The sequence below is a fragment of the Mytilus trossulus genome, chromosome 8 (assembly GCF_036588685.1).
Source record: "Mytilus trossulus isolate FHL-02 chromosome 8, PNRI_Mtr1.1.1.hap1, whole genome shotgun sequence".
Taxonomy (NCBI): Eukaryota; Metazoa; Mollusca; class Bivalvia; order Mytilida; family Mytilidae; genus Mytilus; species Mytilus trossulus.
The window spans coordinates 57,845,422-57,864,218 of NC_086380.1; the positions used below are offsets into that span (position 1 = coordinate 57,845,422).

Below are 18,797 nucleotides of genomic sequence, written 5' to 3' on the forward strand. Positions count from 1 at the left end.
GAAGATGTGGTATGATTGCCGATGAGACAACTCTCCACAAGAGACCAAAATGACGCAGCAATTAACATCTCTAGGTCACCGTACTGCCTTCAACAATGAGCAAAGTCCATACCACATAGTCAGCTATAAAAGCCTATAAGGCCCCGAAATGACAATGTAAAACAATTTATACAAGAAAACTAACAGCCTTATTTATGTACAGAAAATGAACAAAAAACAAATCAAACGAGAAAACTAACGGCCTTAGTTATGTACAAAAAATGAACGTAAAACACATAAACAAACTACAACCACTGAATTACAGGCTCATGACTTGGGACAGGCACATACATACATAGTGTGGCAGGGTTAAACATATTAGCAGCCCCCAACCCATCCCCTTTCCAGCTGGGACAGTGGTATAACAGTACAACATAAGAACGAACTACACTTTTTGAGATGTTCATGAGCAGATAATTTATATGTTGTCTAATTTATGAAATATAATTATAAGTTTTTATTTAATGCATTAAAATTTTACTGTTAGTTCAGAAATTATTGCAATGGGTTTATCACAATAATAAGAACTTCCATTCTGATATATATCTAATACAAATATCTGACTGCAGATTTTCATGCAATTACAATAAATAATCTCGCATTTCGCCATCCTTCAATCAAAGAACCTTAGTGATCGTGCTCACATACCCCATGCCCCCACAATGTCACTGGACGAATAACTCTTTTAAGAAAAAAAATTTGAATCATAATTTCCTGTCCATATGCACATCGACATAGTACGTCCTTTTTATTTACAAAGTTTCATGAAATTCTGTTGTGAGGTTGCAGAAGCGTTTCGATGACACACTGTGGCAGTAGTATTTTGAGGCAAATAAGTTCAAAGAGGCGTAGCTGGGGAACCGTAGCTCATAAGGACCTAAGAGCTACGGTTTCGCAGCAAAAAGAGGCGTAACTCCTAATAAAAAAATTGCGGAACAATAATTTCCTGTTGATATGCACATCTACATAGTATCTCCTATTATCTAAAAAGGTTTCATGAAATTCTGTTGTGTGGTTTCAGAGGAGTTCAGATGACAAGAACAGGATTGAATGACTTAACTGACTGACTGACGTACGGTAGTTACACGCCATTATTCCGACAACCCATTAGTCCGACAGCCCATTGGTCCGACAACCCAATAGTCCGACAACCCAATAGTCCGACAACCCATTGCTCCGACACCTCAATACTCAGACAACCCATAAGTCTGACTCTTATCGAGTCAAATATCGGGGTTTCAGTGTAAAATAAACATTGTCTGTTTAATTCGAAATCTGTACAGAAAAGAATATTTCTTTTTCCAAATCAATTGGGTCTATAAAGAGCATATAAATCAAGAACAGCCAGTGATGATGCAAGCTACTGGTCAATACCCCCCCCCCCCAAATACTTTGGTAAACAGGAAGTTGTTGAGTTTTGAATCTAAAAACGCATCACACGATATAGCCGACTTCAATAAACCTTTGAAGCTTTCAGAAATCCTTGTTATGTAGTTCATCATTAAAAAAAATTAAACCGAAATATTCATGGGACGGATAGACTGACAGAGAGATAAACATATACCCCACTTTTTGGAAGAAATCAGTATCAAGACATGTACAGTAACCACATAGTTCAACCAAACACACAATATGTAATCATCATTTTTTCCCCATAATAGTAGGCATAGTAATATGTTTTCATGTTTTATCATCGAAGATTTATCATAATTCTCTTACTTTTGTGCTAAAAATATGCTACAAGAGTTCCTACCTCAAATTATTGTGGAGTGAGCACTCGATTGAAAAATGACGCTCATCCTCAACTTTATCAGCTGTACAATACGATATTTTGAGTATCTGGCATTTCCAATTCTTAGTGTAATGGGTGAGCACCGATTCTTAATCAACATATGAACGACCTTTCTTAAAATCAATGGTATATACATATTTTATTTTTCATTTCTTGGAAACAATCTTTAAATGAAAAATAAGTGTCAAGTTTGCCACAAAACGCATACTGTACTAAGTTTTTGATATTAGACAGTTTGAAAAAGACACAAGCGGGACAAGAATGTGACACTTTGTCTTAGATTTTTTACTAGTTGTTAATGGTTTTTATACTGTAGCACTCGTTCTATTTGAGCAGTCATAATGCGTTGACTGTATATTTCTATGTCATATACAGTCACTGACCCGATATCACTTTTCCTTATAAATATTTAGATAGAAGTTGCCGAAATGTTCATGTCCGTCATATTTGTTTTTCATGATAGTTTTGTTGTAAATCATCATGCAGTCCTGCATCTCCAAATGCAACCGTTATAAAAGAGGCATATTTTTCTAGATTTTAAAATAAGCTCGGGATATAAAATTGCTATCCCTACAAAAATATTGAGTGTGATCTATCAGACTATGTCTGATCGATCGATATTGGAAGCACTGTGCACTGTCTCCATATTTCGTGGATTCACATTCTCGAACATGATACCGTATTCATGATTGGAATTACTCATCTTTTCGGAGCACATATTTCGTCCTATTTGTCATCTTATTTATTAAGGATCTGTGAATGTTTTTGTCTCCTTGTTTTTCTCATTTTGACTGACGCTATATTAGTCCCTTATTTCTGCGACAAATTTAATTTAAATAAAACTCAGATGAGTGATGCAAAAGCTAGAAATTGTTGCGACCAAAGAGGGCGGAAAGTGTTATCCAACTCCGATATTATTAGTTACAGTGTGTAATTATTGTCCTAAGACGAGAATTTATGTCTCATATTGACCTTGACACCATTTTAACGGTTCATTGATCAGTGTTAAGTTTTTGTGCTTTGGTCTGTTTTTCTTAAACTATAAGAAATAGGTCAAATATATTAGTTATATGGAAGAATCGTAAGCTGTAAATGTCTGTCTGTCATGGTTCATCTGACCCTGATCTCATTTGCATGGTTCAATGTTTAGTTTTTGTCGAGCCTGCGACTTTTGTCTCGGAAAGCTCTACATAGGGATAGTGATTCGGCGGCGGCGGACGGTAAGCTTACTTTTTAAAAGATTTATATTTTAAAAAGTGGAATACCTGGATGCTTCATACTTTGTATATAGATGCCTCATGTTACGAAGTTTCCGTCCGTCACATGTCCAATGCCCTTGACCTCATTTTCATGGTTCAGTGACTACTTGAAAAAAAGTGAAGATTATTTGTAATGTTAATTTCTCTCGTATTATAGGTAATAGGATAACTATATTTGGTATGTGCGTACCTTGCAAGGTCCTAATGCCCGCCAGACAGTTCCAACTTGACCTCGACCTCATTTCATGAATCATTCAAGGTTTAGTTTTGGTTGCTAGGTCCATATCTCAGATACTCTAAGCTATAGGTCTAGTATATTTGGTGTATGGAGGGATTGTAAGGCGGGTGTCATCTGACCTTGACCTCATGTTCATGGTTCAATGGTCAAATTTAAGTTTTTGAGATTTTTTCTTTTTTTTTCTGATACAATATGCAATATATCAACTGTGTATGGAAATATTTTATGATCTACATGTTAATCTCACAGGTTTTAAGTGACCTTTACCTCATTTCACGGTTCATTGATCAGTGTTAAGTTTTTGTGCTTTGGCCACGGTCTGTTTTTCTTAAACTATAAGAAATAGGTCAACTATATTTGTTGTATGAAATAATTGTCAGCTGTAAATGTCTGATTGGACTGATTCATCTGACCTTGACTCATTTTCATGGCTCATTGGTCAATGTTTAGTTTTCTTGGTAAATGTTAGGTTTATGTGAAAGTTGTAATAAAGCTTTATATTAAGGACTATCATCATAAGATCAATGATTACTTGATTAAAAGAGAAGGCGAGATGTTTCAGCGTGTGCACTCTGGTCTTGGTTAAATCTGTTTCTTTGAAAATATAAGCAATAGCTCAACTATGTATAGTGTATTGAATCATTGTACTAAGGCGTACACGTATTTCTTGTTTGACCCTGATCTCAAGTTTTCTTGTATCATGTTATGTTTATGTGATAGTTGAAGAAATGATTTATATTTAGGACTATGAACGTAATATCAACGATAAGTAAAGAAGGCGAGATATATCAGAGTTTATCGGACAATAGATGAATTATCACGTTGTGATTGGTTAAACGCCGTCACGTGGTGACCCCCTATGAGACCGTAGGGGGTTAGTAGGTTTCATAGGGGGTTCATGACGCGTTAATGGCGACGTCATCTATTAATGTTGTTGCGTTTCATTGTTTATTTTACAACAAAACAACGCAGAAAAAGTCCAGCGTCCGATAAATTCGTTATACGGTTAACTACTGACCCCCTACGGATCCATAGAGGGTGAATAAAATTCATAGGGGACTCGGCCTCCGGCCTCACCCCCTATGGATTTTACTAACCCTCTATGGATCCGTATGGGGTCAGTAGCGAACCATATAACTTATAGTGTACTCTTACAAGGGGCATATAGAGAATACAAGTATAACGGAAAATAGCATTGATTAGCATAATACATAGAATTTACATACACAATCACGATACAATTAGCATGATAAGACTATAATGAATAATAGAACCCTTGGTTTATAATGTATTAAATTGAGAGAGGAAATGGGGAATCACGGTGTCAAAGCGACAACAACCCGACCATAGAGCAGACAACAGCCGAAGTCCACCAATGGGTCTTCAATGTATCGAAAATTCCCGCACGGTGCCACCTGGAGGCGTCCTTCAACTGGCCCATAAACAAATATGTATACTAGTTCAGTGATAAAGGACGTCATACTTAACTCCGAATTATACACAAGAAACTAAAAATTAAAAAGCATACAAGACTAACAAAGGCGAGAGGCTCCTGACTTGGGACCGGCGCAAAATTGCGGCGTGGTTAAAAATTTGTTGAGATCTCAAACCCCCCCCCCCCCTATATCTCTAGCAAATGTAGGGAAAAAAACGCACTAATACGCACAGTAAATGTCAGTTTAAGAGAAGTCCGAGTCCGATGTCAGAATATGAAACAAAAAGAAAATAAAAAAAATAACAATAATACATAAACAATAACAGACTTCTGACATGTCAGCTGCAGACCTCAATTAAACTGATTAAAAGATTATGTCTTCATCATATCAATATTAGGCACAATCTCTCCTGTTAGGGGTTTAGTAATTTACCATCATAAAATATATGAGAAGAACATAAACCGTGTCATGCCAACAACTGGTTTTAGAATAAATGTGTTTAATTCCAAAATTTATTTATATGAGTAATTAATACATCTAACTCATATTGGCTGGACAAAAAATTCCAACAGCATTAAGAACCTGATTGTCTTCACAGCTAAATAAATAAATAAATATTTTTTTGCTGATTGTTTAGTAAAGTTAAGTTTTATGGCAAACAGAGTCAAAAAGATCATCTCTATCAGATGGACTTAAATTTTTCACATGAAGTCAAAACATGAATTTCACCTTTAACACAGCCAGAGGAGCATTTTTTGCAAACTCTTTCATTTCGTGGAATATTAGAAGAACGACCAAAATGCAGCTTATGAACAGATATACGTAATTAACAAATAGCTCTTCTAAATTCAAAGTTCTTAACCAAAGAGAGATAATTCTCAAAGCCAAAATTTTGTTTAAATTTTAAATAATTGAACCATTTTCCATGATCTTCCTCCATCAGAAGCAGTTGTTTGGCTAACATATAAAGTTGTTGATATATTAAGTGTGAATTAATTTGTTAGATATATTCAAAAAAATATATTTTCCATAATGTCACGTTACTTCTTGTTTAATTTCAAAATGAAATAACAATTTCTTAACAAATGAAAACCAGGAAGTTTTGTAACATTTGTGAAGCTCTTGGCTGCATATATAAGCATCCTTCAGCAGACTGAATTCAGCCAGTCAAGGTCGTTTAAAACTTCCATTTTGTTTGAATTCAGATCAATTCAGACTGAAGCTTTTCAAATCTATACCAGAATTTGACAATTGACTTTAAAATATCATAATGTATGGGGAAACGGCCCAGTTCTGATAATACAGCAAAATTTATACTTCTTTTGTGTATATGGCAATAAATAATTTTTTAGTATTAAATAATCGGCTTATTATTTAATATTAAAAAATGATTTATTAATATTTCAAAAAATATTTTTTAATATTATATATAGGAAATAAATCCCACAACGGCTTGACATATGTGTAAACTCAGTATAAACTTGAGAACTTGAGAAGAAGCTTCTCACACTTAAAAATTATCATGAATTTTTTCAAGATTAAATAAGAACTGTAATTTATTACATGAAACATTATAACTTCTCCCCATACTTCTGAATTATACAACAGAATAATCAAAATATGTACACAGGATTTTATTCTCGGGAGACAAATTTATAAAATCCCTTCCAAGTTTATATTGTTACGTTTTAGCTAGATGAAAACTTCCATGCAGATGCAATAAAGTTAACACCTTAGTATTTGTGATAAGACACATACCTGCCATGCACCTGTCACTATTTGCGGGGGCTTCCCCCATGGAGGCTCCCAAATTCAAATTTTGAAGAGCAATTTTGTCAACAATTTAAACAAAACAATTAATTTTGGCTTATAAAAGTATGAAGAAGCCAAAAAAAACAACATTAAAATGTATTTGCAGCCCCCCTTTAAGTTTTTTTAGGACTATGGCAGCCATCTTTCACGCAAAACCCCCATGGGCATTTTGAAAAGTTGGCAGGTATGAAGACACACAATCAATCAAGTTAATCTGAAGCAGGAAATCAGCCTGATTTTTTTTCTTCCAGCCTTAATTAAAATAATACTGAATTTAGTTTTTCTAATATTTATTTATGTATATAGAATATTAATGAAAAACACGAAATATTAATCAGTGTTTTTAACAGCTTGACCACCTTGATCATACTTTTAAGTACTACCTTTGTTCTTAAAACATTTATTGTTTAAATGATATAGACCTTTTCAGGGAGTTCATGTCATGAATATTTTTTTGAACAACGTTTGACATTTAGCGATAAAAGGGAAGTAACTGCGACTCGGAGTAACTTCCCTTGGACATTTCCGCCAATGTCATGACAACACGCGTAAACTCCCGATAATTTAATTTTGTCAACACATGGAAAGGTGACATTATTTGTTTACATTTTGCAGCCCACAAGCCAAGCCAGTAGAATGCCACATTTGAAGGAGCCGAAAGAGAAAGAACCCTTATGGAAAGAGTGGGATTATTTAGCACAGAAGAAAGGCATCCGACACACTGTTTATTCTGTGAATGGTGATCAATTTACTGGAGAATGGCTAGACAATAAAAAAGACGGTGAGATAAGATCAGATAACATGAAGCTTATTCCCCATTTACACAGGTCTATTGTTAGTTATAGAATATACCGAATTTATGTATTTAAATAACATCTATAGGCTCATGTTTACCTTGTTGAATTGCACTCATGGGAGTCATGCTGATTCTTAGTCCAAATAATTATGACGTCTGGCAAGGCTATCTTAATTTTTTTCTGGGGAGGCGTCCCAGATTTTTTTTTGATTAATAGCCTTGCCAGACGTCATAATTATTTGGACTAGCTGATTCAATAACTAAATAAAATTTACTTACCAAGTTATTTCTTACTCTCCCATACACCTTATTGCTATTTGTCCACCATTACTGGATATCACACAGGTTCCAGTAAATTTTTGACGTCATAAAAACAAAATATCTGACGCCACAATGGAAAATTGATTGTTGTATGCGTAAAAAGTTCAAGCCACCGGGTCAGTCAGGATTAGTGATAATTTAAGTTGTATTATAATACCAATCAATATAGTAGCTGTCACTTCATTTAACATTTTCAGAGAACAGACATGAATTCATTTTTTAGCTTATGTAATATAAACGGAAAAAAATCTTGCCAAATGACGTTAAATGTAATTTTGGGTGCATGAATCTTAAATACATGTACAAACACTCTTCTTAAGTCCATAAAAAAAATGAGCTGAATTTGACAAATCATGCTATTTAAAAAAAACCAAAAGAATTCTGTAACGATAATTATTGGAGAACACTGACGAATCAGGATAAAAATATTTTAACAAATCACAGTAATTTTTTATATATTTTTGAAGCTTACCGTTATCGAAAATGACTGTCCAACTCCTGAAAACAATTTTGGGCCATTGAATGTAGCCAACATTCACCCCACAGGCGTAGATTTTTGCTTTTTTGTATACCAAAGACCCCTGTAAATATAGTCCTGTAAATAGATAGTGTGAACTTTTTAATACCGATTCTGAAAAGAAGTGCTCCTTTGAAGGAGGGAATTCCTTACACAGATATAGATATAGGGGCATTCTGTTTTCTAGTCTTTGCATCCCTTTGTTTGTTCATTCTTCTGTCTGTCCTGCTTTAGGTCAAAGTTTTTGGTCAAGGTATTTTTTGATAAAATTGAAGTCTAATCAACTTGAAACTTAGTACACATGTTCCCTATGCTATGATCTTTTTTATTTTAATGCCAAATTATAGTTTTTATCCCTATTTCACAGTTCACTGAACATAGAAAATGATAGTGCTAGTGCGGCATCATGTTCTTTGGACACGTTCTTGTTCTAGATATCAGTATTTATTTGAACATAGAAAATGATAGTGCTAGTGGGGCATCATGTTCTAGATATCAATATTTTTTTATTTTACAGGTAAAGGTACATACAAGTGGAAAGAAAACGGTGCAATCTATGATGGTGATTGGAAGAAAGGGAAGAGGAACGGGTTTGGTACATACAGTGTTCCTAAACCTAATAATGGATATAGAAAAGAATACTCGGGAGGATGGAAAAATGATATGAGACATGTAGGCATATACTATTTTACAAAAGACATTTTATCATATGAAATACTGCCTTTCAAATTTTCACAAACACAGATGTAAAGACAAAGAAATAATTAATTTTAAAGATTTGTGAATGGTCAACTATGATTATTTGACTTTCAGGGTTATGGTACACAATTTTATGGTGATAATGAATACTATGATTATTTGACTTTCAGGGTTATGGTTCACAGTTTTATGGTGATAATGAATACTATGATTATTTGACTTTCAGGGTTATGGTACACAATTTTATGGTGATAATGAATACTATGAATATTTGACTTCAGGGTTTTGGTACACAATTTTATGGTGATAATGAATACTATGAATATTTGACTTCAGGGTTATGGTACACAGTTTTATGGTGATAATGAATACTATGATTATTTGACTTCAGGGTTATGGTACACAGTTTTATGGTGATAATGAATACTATTATTATTTGACTTCAGGGTTACAGTACACAGTTTTATGGTGATAATGAATACTATGATTATTTGACTTTCAGGGTTATGGTACACAGTTTTATGGTGATAATGAATACTATGATTATTTGACTTTCAGTGTTATGGTACACAGTTTTATGGTGATAATGAATACTATGATTATTTGACTTTCAGGGTTTTGGTACACAGTTTTATGGTGATAATGAATACTATGATTATTTGACTTTCAGGGTTATGGTACACAGTTTTATGGTGATAATGAATACTATGATTATTTGACTTACAGGGTTATGGTACACAGTTTTATGGTGATAATGAATACTATGATTATTTGACTTACAGGGTTATGGTACACAGTTTTATGGTGATAATGAATACTATGATTATTTGACTTCAGGGTTATGGTACACAGTTTTATGGTGATAATGAATACTATGATTATTTGACTTTCAGGGTTATGGTACACAGTTTTATGGTGATAATGAATACTATGATTGTTTGAATTTCAGGATTATGGTACTCAGTATTATGGTGATAATGAATACTATGATTATTTGACTTCAGGGTTATGGTACACAGTTTTATGGTGATAATGAATACTATGATTATTTGACTTTCAGGGTTATGGTACACAGTTTTATGGTGATAATGAATACTATGATTATTTGACTTTCAGGGTTATGGTACACAGTTTTATGGTGATAATGAATACTATGATTATTTGACTTTCAGGGTTATGGTACACAGTTTTATGGTGATAATGAATACTATGAAGGGGAATGGTATGCAGATAAAAGAAGTGGATGGGGTCGCATGTACTTTAGTGATGGAACAATTTATGAAGGAGAATGGTTTGATGATCAAAGAAATGGACAAGGAATGGTTAGATTAAGTAAGTTATTTTTATTCCCTGCTAGGATGGAGTGTTGAGCATATTAAGTGTTACTCTTGTACAAAGTTACATCTCAAAACTTGTTTCCGTTCTCTTACTTTAGTTTGCCTCAACCAAATGAAAATAAAACTTATTCGCAATGCTTATTGCAGTAACAAAACACAAATCAAGTTTGAATTTCAGTGGTGTCACTTTTACTGTCCTCGAGTTATGCCCCTTTGTAATGTTATATGCAAGCAGGGGCATCAACTGGGTCACATTTTCCATATTTTTTAGGTTATCTTTACATGATCAGCAGACACAGCCCATAAGGTATTGAATTCTTATATCATGTAAAAACAAATATAGGAAGATGTGGTAGATGTGGTGCCAATCGTGGCAGCTCTCCACCAGAGATCTCATATTTTGTGCAGCTTTTGCTTTGTATCCTACAGCTTGATATATCTATATTTAGCAGACTCACAGATGAACATATCAATGCATATGGGTATTACAGTTAAGGCCAAATAAAAAAATATATGTGTTTACTATTTCCCTACTTACCCTTTATTTTAAGCTTAGAAATAGCCAACTTTGAAAGTTTTTTTGGTCATTTTTAGCTCACCTGGCCCAAAGGGCCAAGTTAGCTTTTCCCATCACTTTGCGTCCGTCGTAGTCAGCCGTGGTCGTTAACTTTTAGAAAAATCTTCTCCTCTGAAACTACTGGACCATATTAAACCAAACTTAGCCATAATCATCATTGGGGTATCTAGTTTAAAAAATGTGTCAGGTGACCCGGCCAACCAACCAATATGGCCGCCATGGCTAAAAATAGAACATAGGGGTAAAATGCAGTTTTTGGCTTATAACTCAAAAACCAAAGCATTTAGAGCAAATATGACGGAGTATAAATGTTAATCAGGTCAAGATCTATCTGCCCTGAAATTTTCAGATGATTAGGACAACCCGTGCCCCTGAATTGGTAATTTTAAAGAAATTTTGCTGGTTTTGGTTATTATCTTGAATAATATTATCGATAGAGATAAACTGTAAACAGCAATATTGTTCAGCAAAGTAGGATTTACAAATAAGTCAACATGACCAAAATGGTCAGTTAACCCCTTTAGGAGGAATTGCCCTTTATAATCAATTTTTAACTTTGTAAATCTAAATTATCTTTTACAAAAATCTTCTCCTCTGAAACTACTGGGTTAAATCAATCCAAACTTAGCCATAGTCATTTTTGGGGTATGTGGTTTGAAAAATGTGTCTGGGGACCTGGCCATTCAACCAAGATGGCCACCACGGCTAAAAATAGAACATAGGGGTAAAATGCAGTTTTTGGCTTATAACTTAAAAACCAAAAGCATTTAGAGCAAATCAGTCAAGCAGTAAAATTGTTTATCAGGTCAAGATCTATCTGCCCAGACATTTTTTTGGTTATTATCTTGAATATTATTATAGATAGAGATAAACTGTAAACAGCATAATGTTCAGCAAAGTTAGATTAACAAATATGTCAACATGACCAAATGGTCAATTGACCCCCAAGGAGTTATTGTCCTTTATAGTCAATTTTTAACAGTTTTCATAAAATTTGTAAATTTTTACTAACATTTTCCACGGGGCCAAGTTCATTATTGATGGAGATAATTTTAAGCAGCAAGAATGTTCAGTAAAGAAAGATGTACAAACACATCACCATCACCAAAACACAATTTTGTCATGAATCCATTTGCTTTCTTTGTTTTATTTTCACAAAGAACAAAGTGAGCGACACAGGCTCTTTAGAGCCTCTAGTTCAATAAGCACTGATAAAGTCAGAATTTCTCTCTCATAGACTCTTTGTAAAACAAAAAAATTGTAAAATTAAAAAAAATCCGTACTTCCGTATTTTTTTCAATGATATAATAGGAAACACACAATACTGTATTAACTATTATTTGGCCTAACCTCCCACATAAATCTACATGTATTGTAACCTATGTGCAAACACTTCTTCAAATTTATTGCGTTAAATTTGAAATTAAGTAAAAACTACAGAACTGTATACCTTAATGTTTTAAGGAGAATAAAATAAACTGCTGAAAAATTCAATGACTGATCATGGCACATTAATGTTATGTCAAGACATGATGTACTAACTGACAAATAACTAAAAGCTGATAGTTGTTCTTTTACTTGTATGCTCCAAATTTTAGAGTTTTGAGTTAGATGTTGTCACTTATTTTCGATTCTAAAATTATTGCATTATTTACATTTATAGATTTCTATAGGTACTCACGCCTTAGATAAGATATGTCAACTGTGTATTTAAGACATCTACACACACCTACTCTCCTACTCCTTAAAAAAAGCATCGAAATTTTCACTATAAATCGGTTTAAAAAATTCAGTTGAATCTTACTATTTCTTTTAATCTTCTCATTATGTATATATAGTGAAACCTGATTAAACCGAACCCTGAATAAACCGGAAACCTGTCTAATCCAAACTTGTTTTTAAGACCAATCATATCACATTGTATGCATTGTGAACCTGATGAAACCGATGACCTACCAAAACCGAACAAAATCTCAAGTCCTGAAAGAGTTCGGTTTATTCAGGTTTTACTGTATTATATTTATATTACTTAGAAATGTTATTGGTTTAAAACTTCTTATTCATGACTTAACTATTTAAACATATTGAAATCTGTATTTTTTAGCAAATGAAAACCGTTATGAAGGGTCATGGAAAGACGATAAAAAGAATGGTCCTGGTAAATTTTTCTACCTGACAAAAGGACAGGTATATGAAGGTGTATGGAAAGACGATATTGCTAAGTGTGGCAACATGAGAGATTTTGACAGAGAAGGAGCACCTGAACCTACTAAATACCCTATACCTGATGTAAGTTATACAAATCTTTATAGCCTTGGCCCCATACATACTAAATACCCTATACCTGATGTAAGTTATACAAATCTTTATAGCCTTGGCCCCATACATACTAAATACCCTATACCTGATGTAAGTTATACAAATCTTTATAGCCTTGGCCCCATACATACTAAATACCCTATACCTGATGTAAGTTATACAAATCTTTAAATAGCCTTGGCCCCATACATACTAAATACCCTATACCTGATGTAAGTTATACAAATCTTTATAGCCTTGGCCCCATACATACTAAATACCCTATACCTGATGTAAGTTATACAAATCTTTATAGCCTTGGCCCCATACATACTAAATACCCTATACCTGATGTAAGTTATACAAATCTTTATAGCCTTGGCCCCATACATACTAAATACCCTATACCTGATGTAAGTTATACAAATCTTTATAGCCTTGGCCCCATACATACTAAATACCCTATACCTGATGTAAGTTATACAAATCTTTATAGCCTTGGCCCCATACATACTAAATACCCTATACCTGATGTAAGTTATACAAATCTATAAATAGACTTGGCCCCATACATTTTGGGATCTTTTAGGGGTTGGAACTTATAGAAATAGAATTTGAAAGGAAAATCAGAGCTTGGAATTGAGAAGCTCTTGAAGATTTTCATTATTGTTGTTTTTTATCATAATACATTCTTGTTCTATTTGCATGTGTAATTGTTTCCATAATTGAGCATGACAGTATGTGCAGGACTAGTATTACACATTGTAAATAAAAGGATGTTATAGTGAGTAGGTGACATAAATGCAATCTGACAGCAACACCATACTGTATAGCAGGTTATTCACGCGGGGTGTAAATTTTCGTTTTTTTTTTGCAGATAAAACGAAATCGCCAAAATAAATTCTGCCGAATTAAAAGTATACATGCAAAGGTACTGATAAAAGTTTTGAATCCACCAAAATAATAAACGCCAATATATTTCTTATACATAATTCAGTAAAAATTCCAAATTTGCACCCACGAAAAATAACCTGCTTTACAGTAAGATATCAAGAGGTAAAAAAGCTGTCTGCAACAATGTTCAAAATGTCAATGACTTCAAGTCTAGACAAGTTGTAGATAATGGGAACAGAGACAATAAACAATTTACATCAATACTTATACAAGGTATAAAAAAATATAAGATGTTTTATGATCCCCAATGAAACAGCTATCCATCAGAAACTCAATGTCTAGGATGTGAAAAATTAGGTCATTACAAGCCTTCAACAATGAACAAAACTGAAAGTAGTAATACATGTGTAGCAATAAATTGCAAAGAAAAAAACCAACGTCATAATTTATACTTAAAACAATAAAAGGAATATAAATATAATATAAATATAAATAACCCACCCTTGGATCTGCCAGTAAAGATGCATTTATTACTAATCATGTTGAGGATTTAGCTCTACTACTTTGATTTTAATTAGATGAAACACAATGAGGCAGTTTAAAATAAAGATGATAAAATAACCTCTACCAATAAGAAAAACTTGAATATATTCAATCTAAATAGCATTGTCATATAGAGTTTATATAAATATTATTGTTCTTTTCAGGTTAAATTATTAAATGCAGAGTCAGTATTACAAGAAGCTGAAGAACAATTTTTACAAGATCATGATTAGGACCCAAATATAATATTGTATTTCGTTACTGCCAAATGATCAGAAATATGCTGCATGATAGAACCAGAAATTGATTATGATGAAGTCAGAAATGCTTGTAAATTAAGATGTAACTCCAAATATTTTTTTAATTTTTAAATTTGAGATAAAATTTACTGTCAATGAATTCGCTGTTTCATAATCTAATGCATTCAGGGTAATATTTTCAAAATCATATATCAAAACGTTGTGATTGGTTTCTAACGTTTTTAACAATGGAAATTGGACCAATGATGTACCGTTATTTTATTTTGGCGTACAAACAATAAGATAACCCATAGTAAGATTATATATTTCACATTATTTTAAGAAGCAACATATATATCTGTCAATTTTAATTGTTATTTCAAGTTTATCAAAGTGTTACGATTTAAAATATTTTCTAGAACCATTTGCCTTTTCTCTTTTTCTTGAATTAAGCTCACTCCTATTTATTTCCAATACAGGATAAATTTTATGTGTAAAAAGGAAAACTTGGAGCAGTTTAAACCTCAAAAATATCTCCTTAAAACTGAGTTTCTGCATACTCAAAATGACCTTAAGTTCATTTAACATTAAACAAAGCATTTAGATGTAAATTGATTACTGAAAGGCAATGTAACCTCAGGTCCTACATTCATATGATAATCATAGAGTTTTTTTTTATAATTGTATGGATCAAGGGAAATAACTTTAACTGACATCCGTTTTTACTCTTGAGGACTTGAGTTCCCGTAATAAAAACAAATCATGAAGTCTCTTATTTGTAAAATGTTTGTTTACACTGAGGAGACATTAAAACTATATCAGCATGGTTGGTGAAACATTGATTGGACCTTTGTTGATTATTCAAATATGATTGTTAAAAGAAACTTATTTTACACATTTCAAAAATTTTGAATTACTTCCCTTTAGTAACAATTTTTTGATTTATTTACCAAAATTTAACTTCAGAAATTTTACATTTTAAACAATATCCAACAAACTGTAAGTTTCAAATATCCTTGATGAAAAAAAAACACATTTCAGCTGCTATACCTACTATTTATTTTTATTGTATGTATAAGTTTATTAAATGAATTTAAATGTTTTTCAGAGGCCTTTAAATGAGAAGTTAGGGCTGTTCCAGAAAATACTATGTCCCCCCCCCCCCAGGGAAGGCCATTTTTTTTAAATATTATGTGGGTGGTTGTATTTGAAATACCGAAATGCAAAGGGAGTGCTGTTCTAATTAAATTTTATTTCTGTGGGTGGTGGGGGTTAAAAAAAAGTGCCGTCCCTGGGAGGGACATAGTATTTTCTGGAACAGCCCTTAAGGCTAACATTTGTTTTTTATTATGTAAAGAAATATAAAAGGATGAGTGCTAATTTAGGTTAATAAATGACTGTGATATGTTTGAATGGGTTTAAGTATGTTTATATGAGAATGATGTATTAAAATATTGGTATACAAAATGTGTTGATTCTTTATAAAGTAAATCATGTTAATAATGTTTATGATGCCAACTTAGCTGCACCACTCGCTGCCCGTTTTGGACATTGATAAAGATTTTTTTAGTGATGCTGGTAGCCAATTTATTTATCAATTCAAAATCAATTTCAAATATTACAGAGGTGATGAAACTAAAAAGGACAAGTATAGCCAAATATATACATAAATATCAGATCTCTTCATGAGGGAGATATTTTCTTTTATTTAATATGATTTCCAAATTTCAATCTAACAAATTGAATATCCTTATCTTTATATCCGTACAGAGTAATAGGCTATCAGGCCTGTGATACCCCCTCCCCTTTTTTGACCCCTTTTGGACCTGTCCCAGTGGCGGATCCAACCATTTTAAAAAGGGGGGTTCCCAACCCAGAGTAAAGGGGGGTTCCAACTATATGCTTCCATTCAAATGCATTGATCGGCCAAAAAAAGGGGGGTTCTAATCCCCTGAATCCCCCCCTGGATCCACCACTGCTGTCCTTCAGCAGAAGTATTATGACCCATGATGGTAGTAACAGCAATAGAAGTATCAAGTTGGCTGCACCAGATGAGTATTTAGACAAATATTGTCTTCTTAAAATTGTAAGATCTTCCACTGTCCACATCATACAAGCAAACCACAAACAGCTGAAATCAGCAATGCTTCAATATGATTTATGTACTGTAACGTGTAACCGGGCGATCATTGGATCCGTATCTGAATAAATCAGGATTTCAAGTGTTCAACCTTAATTGGCACCACAACAAGTTGTCCTATTCAAAACAATTAACACACCCTTAAATGAATTCACAATGTCAAATATATAAGCTACACAATGCACATAAACTAAATTACAAGGTGAAGTTCCTCATTCACTTTGTATAAACACAATGCCTTATTATAGAATATATACACACAATGTCACTATGCAATCACTTTGCAACATGTATTAAGCCTGAGTATTCGCAATGTCACTAATATATCACTATGCAACATGCATCAGACACTTTATTACACAATGTCACCAACGAATTACTATGCAACATGCATCAATTTATATCACACAAAACGTATTAACACATTATCACATATATACAACATCTATTAACAATATCCACCAATTTGTAATATCACCTTTGAATATTCAATAAACCACTATAACACAATGACACAATAACACTTGCACAATGCTTCAATGCACAAGGAATGTATATGAACACAGCTCAACTCACACACTAATTATCACTATGAATCCGAACGAAATGAATATATTCCAAACTGGTAAGATTTAAACACAGTGCACTTTCACTTAAACACTTCCACAATATAACAACTTGCAACACCAGCAAGATTTCACAATGTATTCTCACTAATACACGTCACAATGTAACAACTTGCAACACAAGCAAGTATACACTTTGTACTTTCACTGTACAATAACTTATTATATAAGTTCACTTTATAACACAATCACTATTCGAAATATTCACATATAAATCCAAACACTATAATTTATATCCTTTGAATCACTAACGCCACTCTACTTACCAGTTGGAATATTTAATCCTAGTTAACTGTTCAATGGTCCACATAAAACTGACGAAGTTTCTATTATTGATGTTTTGGGAGGCGACTTTCCTGCTATACGAAGTTTCTCTGTCTTGAGCTGCCTTATATACTACGATATGGAACGGTCCATTATACAAGAAGGGGTGAAAATCAAGACTATACCAAAATTAGGGGTGTTTTAAGTAATAGATGGTGCTCCAACTATGGAGAAACTTATAAACATATAGAAACACAATAACAGGGAAAGACAACTGGAGTTTCACATCAAAATAAATAAACTATGACCGATTTTCGTTACACTACCCACGCCTCAAAAATCATGCGTCCTCGCATGAGTCCTTGAATATATCTGACATGCTGATAAATCATCTATCAAAGTGGTCATTTTTCATACCCGAACTCTTACCATAGTGCAGTCACTATTTCCATTGGACATATCTGCTGACCACAACGTCAGCCTACCAGTTTGTCCATCAGGTCTAAACTGATGACATCACAAGGCACAACCCGTAGAAACAAAGTCTACCTATGTCCTAATTCCTGTCAGCCATATCAAACACATTGAATTTTCTTCTTATGCACAAACACTATTCACAGTATTTCTCCTTTTGTCCAAATAAAACTTTTTAAAACTTCCCACTTCAAAATATCTGTTTCCAACCTAAACCTTTTTCCTATAAACGTCTGTAATTTTGAGCGTCACTGCCAAAGAATAAATTCACAAGGTCCCTAACAAATTTTGCCTCTGCAGCGGCCCCAAGGAGCCTACTCTTAACGAAATCTGCAGGAGGGGTCTTTTACATGCACAAGGTGTGACATATTCCTGCACATGGGGCCTCGGATTTAACGTCCCCATCCGACGGACTCACATTTAACTCTATCTACACACAATTTTATGTACATCATGAAAACTAACTTTTATATACACTTATGATACACCTGAACGC

General features: G+C 33.4%; 1 protein-coding gene across 1 annotated transcript; it reads left to right on the forward strand.

The window, feature by feature from the left end:
- Positions 1 to 7,082: 7,082 nt before the first annotated feature.
- LOC134681190 (MORN repeat-containing protein 3-like) lies at positions 7,083 to 16,264 on the forward strand. The gene is made up of 5 exons (XM_063540688.1): positions 7,083 to 7,357; positions 8,728 to 8,882; positions 10,082 to 10,241; positions 12,928 to 13,112; positions 14,723 to 16,264. The coding sequence occupies exons 1-5, from the start codon at positions 7,213 to 7,215 to the stop codon at positions 14,789 to 14,791; spliced, it is 714 nt and encodes a 237-aa protein (XP_063396758.1). The 5' UTR covers positions 7,083 to 7,212; the 3' UTR covers positions 14,792 to 16,264.
- Positions 16,265 to 18,797: the final 2,533 nt, after the last annotated feature.